Raw genomic sequence first — 14,424 nt, forward strand, 5'->3', positions numbered from 1 at the left:
TGTACTAAAGCTAGTAAACTATAAGTTTACAATCTTACATTGAATATCATTTCATAATTATCTGCTTCATAAATATGAATTTACGAACACTAATGAATATGCCAGTTGTAAAGATGTAGAAACTAAAGAATTTTAATTTGTTTGAGTGCACTGATATAAAAAAAATCAATTTTGAAGAGAATGTTCAATCTGGTGGTATTATTTTTTGGAGTAAGAATAGTTTATAATAGTTTATGAATAAAACCTATGTTATTAGTGGTGTTTCGAATTTTGATAGCTCAATTTTAAATTATTGTATTCTCCTTGATGGTATTAGATAAACTATGAAAATATCACACACTTACACTGACTGTTGTTATCAGTGAATGCATTTAAATTTATGAACAGACGTTTGGAAATAGAAGAATGTTTATATCTTTCTAAATATGAACACGAGGCATTTGTCGACAGTGGGGGGGAATTAATGGAATTAATCAAAAATATGATTGTATATCTAATGTTCTCCAATGTAATCCTAAGAAAGTATCATTTACTGTATATTGACATCGAAGACTTGTATACCATTATTCATTGTAAGTCGCATAATATAATAAATTTAAACGTCATATGTTTTACTTATGTCTTGTTATAAATTTGAGAATGGACATGGGCAATGTGTCAAAGGAACAACAACCCGACCAAGGAACAGAAAACAGCTCAAGGCCACCAATGGGTCTTCAACACAGCGAGAAAATCCCGCATCCGGAGTGAGGCGGGTTTCAGCTGGTCCCTAAACAAAAATGTGTACTAGTTCAGTGACAATGGACGTCACACTCCAAAACATATAAGTGAACTAAAATTAAAAAAAAAAAACAGACAAGACTTACAAAGGCCAGAGGCTCCTGACTTGGGACAGGCGAAAAAATGCCGCGGGATTAAACATGCTTTATGTGATCTCAACCCTCCCCTATACCTCTAGCCAATGAAGAATAAACAAACACACAGCAATACGCACAGTAAAACTCAGTTTAAAAGAAATCCGAGTCCACCGTAATAATGTATGTATGCCGACCATTTTCGTCGCAAAATGCCTGTACCAAGTCAGGAATAAAACAGTTGTTATCCCCTTTTTTCTGTATCTCAAATGTATAAAAATGTCAACTGTTAATTTATTTTTCTTTATATAACTTCAATTATTGCTTATTGTACATGGTCGATCTACTAGCTGGCCAAAGATTTATGTGTTCCGGATTATTGTTTGCATTAAAGTGCATTGCAAAAATATTCACATACTGAAATTATATGACGTACACAGAGAAAACATAATGCTTTAGAATTGCGGAAGTTAAAATTGAGAATTGAAATGGGGAATGTGTCAAAGTTAGTATGTTTAGCTTGAACCTCGTCGAATACAAATACAAATTTGAATAACGTATATCTCTGTCAAATAATTGAAAGAAATTCAAAATTATATTTAATGAAAAGTAAACGGTTTTTATTTTTTACTTTCTATCTTTTAAATTTCACAAATATTGTCTATCTTTATACGATAAGTTGATATATGGGTCATATTACACTTATCGGTTTGTTTATTCTGATGACTTCACTTGAGGTTATTTTGTAAGCATATTAATTTTAAATATGCATTTTGTAAAAAACCAAGGAACACTGGCCTTTTCAAACTGAAGGCAATTCAGATGATCTTCATAACAAATGTCATAAAGACATTGGTTTTAACTTAAGCAGCAATTTATATTCAAACAAATAGGAATTGTGTATTAGTCTTATACACATGATGTAAGGTAACTCTTCTTGATAAATAATTAAAGTATGCAACACACTTGAACTGTTATTGTTCTTAATACAATCACGAATTTTTGCAACGTTGTCGTATTCAATTATACCAACAAAGAGCTTCATAACCAAGGAACCCTGGCCTTTTCAAAATGAAGGCAATTCAGATGATCTTCATAGCAAATGTCATAAAGACATTGGTTTTAACTTGAGCAGCAATTTAGATTTGAACAAATAGGAATTGTGTATAAGTCTTATACACATGATGTAAGGTAACTCTTCTTGATAAATAATTAAAGTGTGCAACACACTTGAACTGTTATTGTTCTAAATACAATCACGAATGTTTGCAACGTTGTCGTATTCAATTATACCAACAAAGAGCTTCATATCTGAAGTGCAGCTGATTTACAATATATCTAAATGCATTTGTCTTGTCCTCAAAGGTTGTTTATTTTAAAAATTGTTCCAATTTATTCTTCAGATGCTATACTGACTTCTACGGCTCAAATATAACACATAGCAAAATGGGAGGTAATTATTTCGAATTTGAAAGAAATACATACCAATCGGAACGTTTTTCTTTTCTTTTATTTGAATTTTCTTTTTATTTTGCTTTTAAATAATATTTTTGTCTACGCGTATGTATACCAAATAGTCGTTGGTAGGTTCGGGGTCGTATCATAAAGTATAAAGGATCTTGGAACAATTTTCGTGCTTTCGAAATTTAAATCTTCAAATGTTTTTGTGTCATACCCTACAGCATTATCAAAACATCCGACAATAGCGACTCAGCAAAGCTTTTTTATATTTATTAATTGACACATATTTATCAAGGGACATTTGCAAGAGCGGTTAATGAATTAAAAAGTAAAATCACAAAAATACTGAACTCCGAGGAAAATTCAAAAAGGAAAGTCCACAATCAAATGGCAAAATGAAAAGTTCAAATACAATTTTAAACGCAACTGACTTATATTCAAATATTTTTTTTCCGAGAAAGGACCTAATATTTATGACAACTACGAACAAATAAACACTATGTATCAGCAGAACTTCTGTAGAAAAAGGTTGAAATGGAAAATAGTAAATGATGGACGGCATTATTAAATTCATACAACAACTATGTGATTGTAGTTTAGTAGGAAAGGCGATAATTAGAGATTGGCCAAGAATTTTACGCTGATTTTGGAACAAAACAGGACTTCGAGGAGGCCAATAATCAGCCGAAAATTTTCTTTTATTACGACGTCATATTGAACTGCGATTTCAGAAACGGACATCATTTGAGTCCGGACGTCAATATTAGTCTTTAACATATAGACTCAGATTTCGATCCTGTGAATGAAACAAAAACAGTGAAAATTAAAAACCAATTGTTCAGAGAACAATTGAAGGTCTTTCCACATTACTTTTCAAAGTTATTGAAAAGAAGCTAGTTCCTGTTTACTCAAAGTTAAAATTGGCATCCAATCATAAGTTTCTTCATTCTGATGCGATAAATAAGTGGTTTCTATATACTTTTGAGTGAAATAAGGGAGATAATGTGCTACTTCCGGTGAAGTAAATATCACTTCCGATCTCATATGAAAGCTTCTTTCACACTTATTCCAAAAATATATAGTTATATATACTTTTGCCTGTAAACCAGGAGATAATTGGCCACTTCCGGTTTATCTAAAAACACTTCTAGTCTTTGGTAATAAGTTTATGTATTTAAATTACATAATATATGGATTCCGAGTACTTTTCCATGAAAAAAGTGCAAAAATGGCTACTTCCGGTTTTCTAAAGGTCACTTCCGGTTGTCATTTTTCAAGGTCATATATCACCCAACCTTTTATAAAAGGTCATATGGCTTTATAATGAACCAAGTTGAAGTAATGATCAATTAACCTTATAATTAGACATTTCAGGGGCACTAACTCCAATAAGATGTCATTAGATTGTTTCAGACCAAATATAACATATCTTTATTACAATAAAGCAAACATTTTGCACTTGTTCTTTTATATATATCTTTAAAAGTGTTGGAGAAAATGCAAAAACAAGGAAAAGTCAAAATTGAGAACTTGACCTTGACCTTTGACCGTGACCTCATTTTCTAAGTTAGGACCTAGGGGCCTCAAATAAAAAGATTCCAGGGTTATACGGTTAACGGTTTATGAGTGAAAAAAACATACCGACAAATTTTTTTGGTAAAGGTAGATAACTCCTATAAAATTTCATCGAATCGCTTCGATCCAAATTAGCCAAAAATTCCTGAGATGTAACGAACAATTAAGAAAAAGAATTTTGTCGGTATCTTTTTTTGTTACGAAGGAGATGAACACACTTGATAAACAGTGAATAGGGAGATAACTCTTACTGAGATAATTGTTTGGCTTAGCAGGGTGAAATTTAAAAGCGCATAAACTATACAATGCGATATGAGAAATATCTAAGCGACATATTGCGAAACAAATATTTATCGCAAGAAGGAAATTAGGCGGGAAAAAAAAATTATAAACCAATTGTTCAAAGAACAATTGAAGGTCTTTCCACATCAATTTTCTAAATAATTGATAGGAAGCTACTTCTGGTTTACTAAAAGTTATTAATAGCGTCAAAGTATAGATTTCTTCAAACTGATTCAATAAATAAATGGTTTCTATATACTTTTGCCTGAAATAAGGGAGATAATTGTCAACTTCCGGTTTAGAAAATGTCACTTCCGGTCTCATATGATAGCTTTATTCACACTGATTCCAAAAAAATATTGTTTGTATATACTTATGCCTGTAATATGGAAGATAATATGCTACTTCCGGTTTATAAAATGTCACTTCTGGTGTCAAATGATAGGTTGACCTATGGTCATTCAAAAAATATATGGTTTCTAGGTACTTTTCCATGAAATAAGTGCAAAAAATACTACTTCCGGTTCACTCAAGGTCACTTCCGGTTTACTTTTTTCAAGGTCATATGTCAACCAACAGTTTGCAAAAGACCCTATGGCTTTATTATGTACCAAGTTGGAGTAATAATCAATTAACCTTAAATTGAATCATTTCAGGGACAATAACTCCTATAAGATGTCATTGGATTGTTTCAGACCAAATCTTAATCACAATTAGGCAAACATTTTGCACTTGTTCTTCAATTTGTAATTTTAAAAGTGACAGAGGAGATCAAATAACAAGGAAAAGTCAACATTTAGAATATGACCTTGACCTTTGACCTTGGCCTCAATTTCATTTAAATGATCAAAGAAACTCAAATCAATATACCTTAGGTCTCTATCACTTACCATTCATGCTATACATTTATATATCCCTTATGTCAAATACAGAAGGGGAAATAACTCTCATATGGAGTTTACGTATCGCTTCGGTCAAAACTGGACAAAACATCCTGAGGATAAAACGAGCAATTATGTAAAATAAACTTGTCGCTTTCTTTTACGGTTACGGAGGAGATGCACGCACAAGGAAAACAGTGTTCGGGGAGATAACTCCTACAAAGAAAAGTATTCGGTTAAGCAGGGTCAATTTCAAAGGCGCATAAACTGTTCGATATCGTATACAAAACATCTAAGCGACATCTTGCGAAACAAAAATTTATCGCAAGAACAAAATTTGGCGGAAGAAAAAAAAAATAATCAGAAGAAAACCAATAGGTCTTTCCACAGAAAAGTGGAAAGACCTTATTAGTTCGACCTCCCTTTAAACCAAATTTATTAATTCTCTCTCTTTCGTATCCTCTAACGTGAAAAAACAGTTTTGTTTTATGTAGAGCTTTTTTTGAATATGTTATGGTTCGTAATTGCGTAAGATAATCCAAAAATATATCCGAGGAATGCACATAATTTCTGATGGAAATTTTAAAGTTTTGTACAGGGCTAATAGTTTTTAAAAAATATAAACGTAATTCTAAATACTTGAATATTCTAGTTATATCGAAGGGTTCAAACACAAAACGGAGGTAAAAACTCATATTGATACACAGGTTGTGAAGTTTCTTTTACCAGCTTCTGAATACCCATCATGCTTATACTAATATTTCAAATGTTAACTTATACTTATTAATTAGCCTCTATATAAACAACATTGTTTTATATGTTTTAATAATCCCATATTCTAATTTGTTTCTGCTTTACCAACATTTAAGCTATACTGCTTATAATAATCATACAGTGCTCTATGTTTTTTATTTTACTTAAAGCTCTTGAAATGTATAAACTTTCTTAAGTATAATAGTTATGGTGTAATGATGTATGCTTTTTGGTGTACGGGTGATGGTGAGGCGCATAAGAAACGTTTTATTGTTTTGTATTTCAGTTTGTTTCTTAAAACATAATCAAAATTTTGTAAATCTCTCAAACACATCAAATTTGGGGTACTTTTGAATAATGCTAATCGTGTATGATTCAAATGGGAATGGGAAAAGGGACTTGTTGTAATGGCGTAATGGTGTGTGGTGTAATGGTATATGGTCTAATGATGTATGATGTATCGTTTAAATGGGAAGTTAACACAATTAGAGGACTGTAAGAAAAAATGTGTGTTGTTTTGTTAATTCTTATATGTAAGTTAAAACAAGAAAGGCGGAATTTTAGGAAACCAAGAGGACATTCAGAGCTCATTAGTGGAACACAATTTAACAAAAACAAACAATTATCCACACACTAATACATTGAAAAAACTAGGAGACTAAGCAACACTCATTTTGAAAGATCATTAGTGTTTGTGTTATAAGAATTTGTTTAAAGCATATTGACTTTTAAAACATAAAATGTGTCTAAGTATCTATAGACTGTTTATATATATTTTAGAAAGTGCAAATCTTTATAAATGTTTTGTGTTATTTTATTTGCCAAAATAAGAGAGTCTCTTCAATCGAGATATCCCCAATAAATAGGTATGTATAGTTGCATGAGTTTTTAATGTGTAAAATGTGAACAAAGGTTAAATGAAGACATGAAAAAGCAACTAAAAAAAGCACAAAATTATAAATGCACTGTGTAAAGGCTAATTTGCTTATACAATTACCTGAAAGTATTGAAAATATTGCATAGCAAACAAAACCCAAAAAGGAAGGAAACGTCAAGATATCCCCCCCCCCCCCCCCCAAAAAAAAAAAATACTGCTGAGGTTTCTGATCTATGTCAGACGCAATGACATCTTGTGAAGTTTTCTGTGACTAAACTGAAGGAACAATACATTATAATTGTTTATGTAAAATGCTAATGTCTGAAAAGCTAAAACAATCAAATGTGCTGCCTAGCGTTAGAATAAATCACAGTCACAAAAAAGCAAAGGCGTATATTCACTATGAATTAACAGAAATTCTCCAAAAGAATATAAAATCTAATTTGTCATTACCTTGTTAATGTGGGGCGAATGGCCTTTACATGCTTTTTTCAAATCGTCTCACATCGTGTTGTCGATTCGTAGCTCATTATGCGTTTTATTTCTAGGTAATAAGCGGTTTTTCACATATGTAGATAGACAAGCACTTCTATCCGGGGCCTCTGATTGTTATTCCGGTTGAAATTATGAGAACAAACTGTTCAATGCTGAAGTTTTGAAAAGTTTCCGCTCTTCATATACGTATACATTGCTTTTATTCCAGATTGGCCTTGTTTCTGCATTTTCTTTTTTTATATTCTCCCAAGACCCAGTGCAAATAATATTTGAAATAAAAAAGATAAACACAACATTGAACATTATATATTTGCATGTATGATAAGAATTGTTGACAAATATGAAGTTGACAGTGATGAATCGGAAGGAACATGGACATTGATCAATATTTGCATTTGTACGTTTCGGGTTCGTTTTAATGTCATTGAAATGGAAGTATTTGGCTGTAATTTTTCAGTCCCGTTGGGTTAAATAGCTTTTCACTTGTTATGGTACGTATACATCCTTTTTGCTTTCAAACTGTTTGGTTTTCACATTCCTGTGCACATTCCTAATGAAATTAACTCATGAAAAACGGTTTGGAAACTTAAAATTAATAAACTTATTTATATTTTCATATTACATGTTGCGTTTGTTTTGTAGGTCATATATCAATAGAAGTGATTCCCTTAGATGGAACTGCTGTTTACGGAGATGTGTCATACACCATACAGTGTACTATAACTGGAGCTCAGGCTACATCATGGTCTTGGTCAAGAAGTTCAATCACTAGTGGTACAACAACGACAATATCTAGTGGACGCAAATACAGCATAGTAATGTATCCCAATGCTACGCATTTAACTATCAACAGTATTGTAGTGCAGGATGAACAGGATTATTTCTGTCAAGCGACAATTGGTGTAGGGTTACAATTTCAAACACGATCAAGGCTTTTTGTCCATGGAGGTCAGTTCTAGTAAGGTGTAGTTGACAGAGTAAATACACTCTATTTTTGGACGAAAAGTTAATGTGGTAAAATCTGATTATTCAATAAGTAAACAATTTATCCCTAATTGCATAAAATGCTTGACTAATGTGGTCGACCATAGTATTCATGATCAGATACATTTCATGTTGAAAGCCAATGACAAGGTTCCGTGCAGATATGCGGTTGTTAGTAAAATATGTTTACTTCAAATCCGAAAATGTTTTTGTTTGAACGGTATTCTTATGTGTCCCTTAAAGGAAGTTTTTTTTTCTTATTACCGACACATTGTATATAAACAAATATTAAGCTCCTGCTATGCTAGACATGATGCCACATGTGGAGCAGGAAATGCTTACTCATCATATAGAACCTGGAATCACCTACAATCACCCCGATGTGTGATGGAGCTCGTGATGCGGAATTTTTCAGTTATCTATCTGCTTTTATGTAATTGTTAGGCCGTTCTGCATTTTTACAATGACGGTGTTGGTTTTCTTAGATTTATTGATTTTTAATGTCCTTTCGATATTTCCAATCTTTTTTTATCTTCTACCTAATATGCATTATTTTCCTATCTCCATTTCACTTTATATCTCGTAATTAAATAAATCTTTAAACAGTATCAATGAGATTGACAAGATGTAACAGGTTTTTTCTGAAGACAGTTCTATATTGGTTAATAACAGTATTATCTGAATACTTACTACATTAGAACTTTGCTAATATGAACAAATAAATAATTTTGGTTAAAAAACATAAACACAAATATCAATTACAAAAAAAAAGTAAAATGCTGGGGGTCGTCGTAGTACAATCATAGATAGATATTTCAATGAAAATCATTATAAAAAATACACAGAAGTCGAACACATCTTTAAGATAAAATATGTGTTCACTAGGGCTTGCATTAAATTGTATTTGTTTAATAAAGAGTTTGACTTTTGTTCTACATAAATACATATCATTCGAGAGCTTTTATATGTTTATTTTATACGTAGTTATATATTTTAAAACTTTAAGTTGTTATAGGTTATACAACTTTTGATGTATTATGCTATATATTATGATTAACATTTAATTGGTCACTGTTCGCTGATTGCATTCATTTCAAATTTCAGGTTATGTTGTCTAAAAGACAAGATTTGATGATGAACAATAAAATTAAATATAAAATAGTGTAAAAAGTATCTTTATTCCAACATTTTAAAACTTTCAAGATTATTTAACATCATAATTATGGAAGATTCTGTTTCAATCATTGATTTAGAGCCAGTAAAGGAATAGATTTAATGCCAGTTTTAAATAATAGTCTGTGCTTTTATATTGAAGATTAGATATATTCATCAGAGAATTTATTATCTTTGGACATTATAACTTACTTGGAACAATATTATCTGTGAGATATATATTTAATGATTTTGAGATACATATTTAATGATTTCTGCAATATCCGTGGTGAATAGTCTTCTGTTCACTAAAAACTATATGATTATCAAAAGGCGAGCGTTTTAAGTGACAGTATTTATCAACCATACTTTGATAAGAAAATTGAAAAGTTACTCCGACGTGTCCTGAATCAACAGGTTTAACGACTTATGCATCTTTTCTTTATTTTTGATAGCGTATCTGACTGTTGGTAAATTTTAATTGTAAAATAAACTTCATTTTGTTAAATTCTTGGTTTTAACGCTTTTCTGTAATGCATTTAAGTATCCATTTTTGTTCTAGATAGTAAATCTTCTCTACGGAGATCCTAGTTTGAAGAATGTTAGCTTTTGCCTTTATTGGTTATACTTTCGTTTTTAGATGGCTGATATTGTGCATGATGTCATAATCTTTTCAGATCTTCTAACTGTTGCTATGTCTCCAGCTAATGCTGATGTCCTCCAGGGACAATCTCAATTAATCACATGTATCGTATACGGGGAACCAGAAGCCTCAGCAATAATATGGTATTTTACACCAACTGCTTCTGAGCAACTGCAATTATTAAACACAAGCAATATTGCCAAATATTCTGGTGGTACCACTCAGAACCCTTCCTTAACAGTACTGAACTTCCAATCTTCTGATAATGGAAACTATGTGTGTTCTGCTGCAAATACTGTTGGAATAAGTTCCAGTTCATATTGTGCTCTAAGATTTATTAGTAAGTATATATCAATATATGTTGGCTTCAACTTTTGTAATGATTTTTGATTTTAGGAAAAATTGGAATATTGTGAGTAATTCTTGGCAGATTTAAAATTTAGAATTTGTTCCTAATATTCAAGGACAGAATGATTATCCAGTGTCTATCGCATGACAAATATTAGCTATAAAGTATCTGGGAAAGCAAATGCATAAACACTTTTTGGAACATCAAAGCCAAAATGGATTTGAGCAAAACTGCTAAAACATTTTAATGTCAACTTTGCTTGAGCGACTTGGTTCCTTAGTAGTGCAAAAACCTAATCTCAATAGTGAATAATGGTGATATAGTTTTAACGACCTAACCATATGAAATGAACATATTAAAAACGTAATATTTAACATTATGTATTTGCATAGAGAGCTATCAAGTAAATACCAAAATGGTCATTTAAGTACATGTTTAATAAATGACGTTTAACAAGTATGCCACATAAAAAAGCACAAAACAATTACAAACAACAGTGTACAAAACACTTCAAAGAAACTTTATATTTGAGAACAACATCCCCTTCTAATATGCAGGGATGAACTTAATGTTCTTGAATTGTAAGCAGTTCCTGCTACCATTGTTGCAACTAGCAAGCGAAATTAAGTGAATAATCACAAACGTAAAAACAAAATAACGGGATTGTTGCTATATTGATTGAAACCCATCATTTGTTAACAGTTACAAAGATATTCTTAAGGTTTCAACTCCCTCTGGCAAAGTTGACCTTAGATGAATTTGGCTATTTGTTTTGTGTATTTTTGTCATATAGCTCTTCAACTGTTTCGGTACTTATCCATCCCTCGGATATCAAATGTTTGGCTTTGAGCGTTCCTGATGAAGGTAAATCCAGAAAATCGCTTCGGACGCATGAAATTATTAAACGTATTGTTTTCAATTTTTACATCATTGGGTCGATACCTCTGCTGGTGGACTATCAGTCCCCGAGGGTATCATCAGCTCAGTAGTCAGTACTTCGGTACTGACATGATTTATAACAAACCTTTCTAAAATTGTCCGTTTATAAATTTTGAAATTATAAAGAAACTAAAGTTTCAACTCCCTCAGGCAAAGTTGACCTTAGATGAATTTGGCTATTTGTTTTATGTATTTTTGTCATATAGCTCTACTACTGTTTCAGTACTTATCCATCCCTCGGATTTCAAATGTTTGGCTTTGAGCGTTCCTGATGAAAGTTAATCCAGAAAAGCGCTTCGGAAGCATGAAATTATTAAACGTGTTGTTTTCAATTTTTACATCACTGGGTCGATACCTCTGCTGGTGGACTATCAGTCCCCGAGGGTATCATCAGCTCAGTAGTCAGTACTTCGGTACTGACATGATTTATAACAAACCTTTCTAAAATTGTCCGTTTATAAATTTTGAAATTATAAAGAAACTAAAGTTTGAACTCCTTCAGGCAAAGTTGACCTTAGATGAATTTGGCTATTTGTTTTATGTATTTTTGTCATATAGCTCTTCAACTGTTTCAGTACTTATCCATCCCTCGGATTTCAAATGTTTGGCTTTGAGCGTTCCTGATGAAGGTTAATCCAGAAAAGCGCTTCGGAAGCATGAAATTATTTAACGTGTTGTTTTCAATTTTTACATCACTGGGTCGATACCTCTGCTGGTGGACTATCATTCCCCAGGATATCATCAGTTCAGTAGTCAGTACTCCGGTACTGACATGATTTATAACAAACCTTTCTAAAATTGTTCGTTTATAAATTTTGAAATTATAAAGAAACTAAGGTTTCAACTCCCTCAGGAAAAGTTGACTTAGATGGATTTGGCTATTTGTTTTATGTATTTTTGTCATATAGCTCTTCACCTGTTTCGGTACTTATCCATCCTTCGGATTTCAAATGTTTGGCTTTGAGCGTTCCTGATGAAGGTAAATCCAGAAAAGCGCTTCGGACGCATGAAATTATTAAACGTGTTGTTTTCAATTTTTTAACGTTCAACCGAATCATAATGGCGTACTGAACTATTTGGATTCGATCTCATCTGATGATTCCTTTGTAGACGAAACGCGCCACTGGTGTACTTACATTAAAGCCTGTCATTTTTTGATGACTTTGTATAACTGCTTGGTCGAAACTAATGCTGGTTGAGATTTTGTTCCTGTTAGTATTATCCGTCTAACAGTCAGAACTCTTTTTCTGATATAAAATATCATTGATGTCGTCATGGTCTGAAAATTTGATATTTATCATTCTAAGCAATTAAATTTGTCTGTCCGCAAGCCGATATAGACTATGCAAGATTTGAAACAACTTTTTTTAATTTTAGTTGTATTTTTTTTAAATTGAATTGAAATTCCGACTATGTTAATTCCAGTGCCATTTCTTTGAGAAAATCGGGTACACATAAAATAATGCGTATGAATTTCCGATAGAAATAATTATCTTATATATTACCATATATCAGTAGAATGTTAACCAAACATTTTTTTAAATAACAGGTGACCTTAATATAACTGCTTCATTGACAACACATTCAGCTATAGTAGGCGATTCCAAAGTCACTATGTCGTGTACAATAAATGGCGAACCACCGGCTATTGGTTGGGACTGGACAAAAACGCAAGTTGATGGAGGCAATGCTGAAATAATAGCTCAGGGGACAAATAATGCTAAGAGACAAATTATAACTTCTGCAACCAACCCTAATTTAAATATATTCAGCATTACAGAAAACGACGAGGGTATTTATAAATGCCGAGCAAACAATGGGAAACGGCAATTTATAAGTAACCCTGTCAATCTTGAAGTTCTAGACGGTAAGCTGCTGGTACTTTCATTTCAAATTTTCACATTAGGTCATGTACATGGTTTATATAGTTTGCATGTCTCTAAATGTAGAAACTTTAGTGATGTCTAATGGTTCAGTTAGCTTCATTTCAGAGGATATGACTTCTTTTTCTAGATAATATTTCAAATAAGGATTTCAAAGGGTAGTATCACAATGCATCAAAACAGAATTAATGAATATATAGGAAATATGTTATTGTTATTAAAATGATATCTATCACTATTTATCTATGAATTATCATACCTTTTAACTACCGACCAAATTCAATGAAAATGGTCAACCTTCATTGGTTCATTAATCTGAAACAAAGTACATCCTTCGACAAAATGATCATTTAACAATATCTTTGTTATAGCATATTATAATCTTACTTGCATATTTAGTGTATCGAACCCTGCGCTCTATATTTGTTGCTTATGTCAATTTTTGTTGAAATATAAACTTTTCCATTTTCACTGAAATCTTTTTTGGGATTCAAATGTCATTGCTTAAAGAGACAGACTAGACCAAATAATTGTTCTATTTCTAATCATGTACCAAAAATATAAAATTATGATATACCAACTGGTTAATTACACTTTGGAAATGTCGTATGATGAGACATGAGATATAGACTTATACCTTAAAAAATGACCACTGGATCTTATTTTGTTGACAGCAGTGACAATGAGGCGGAAGATACCATGGATACATTTAAAACTCTCAAGTTTGAGAAAAATGTTCAAGTCCACAAAACACTATATGAATAAAAGACTGAGCAAAACGAACCAATCTTAGAACGGGGTTAACTCATGAGCTCCAAAAGGGTAATCAGTTGGTAAATGGTACGGTATTTGCTTAAAGAGGCATAAGCTGTCAAATTCATGTTCACTGATTTGTGATAATCCTGGTACCTTTGATAACTATTGACTCAAATTCTCATATTTGATTAATAACATACTAAAACAATGTAAAACGTATATTCAAATCATGAAAACTCTTAAATAAACAATTTACGATGCACGGACTCAATAATATGTATCAGTATTTCGTTTGTATTTTAGCCTAGACGCCATCTAATTTACCATCGAGGTTACCTCCGAAGACTGTCGACTGTCATATAACCCTATATAAACATTAACATAGTTATAAATAGATAGCGAACTCGTGCAATTAGACTTTTATAGGTCTGTTTGATTTCATATTATTGGTTTAAAACATATGTTAATATTCGTTTTTACCTGTATGAGAATGAGTTTTTTCAGTCAACATAATGGTTTTCCTTTGTTTCACTACCGACG

General features: G+C 31.9%; 1 protein-coding gene across 1 annotated transcript in view; it reads left to right on the forward strand.

Moving 5' to 3' along the window:
- Positions 1-14,424, forward strand: part of LOC127717574 (immunoglobulin superfamily member 10-like) — a 33,334-nt gene that overhangs the window by 7,017 nt on the left and 11,893 nt on the right. The window contains exons 3-5 of the mRNA XM_052223271.1: positions 7,821-8,126; positions 9,992-10,297; positions 12,795-13,112. Of these exons, the coding sequence (XP_052079231.1) occupies positions 7,821-8,126; positions 9,992-10,297; positions 12,795-13,112 (930 nt within the window). The remainder of the gene's footprint in view (positions 1-7,820; positions 8,127-9,991; positions 10,298-12,794; positions 13,113-14,424) is intronic.

This window comes from Mytilus californianus, unplaced genomic scaffold (genome assembly GCF_021869535.1).
Source record: "Mytilus californianus isolate M0D057914Y unplaced genomic scaffold, xbMytCali1.0.p SCAF_10, whole genome shotgun sequence".
NCBI classification, from domain to species: domain Eukaryota; kingdom Metazoa; phylum Mollusca; class Bivalvia; order Mytilida; family Mytilidae; genus Mytilus; species Mytilus californianus.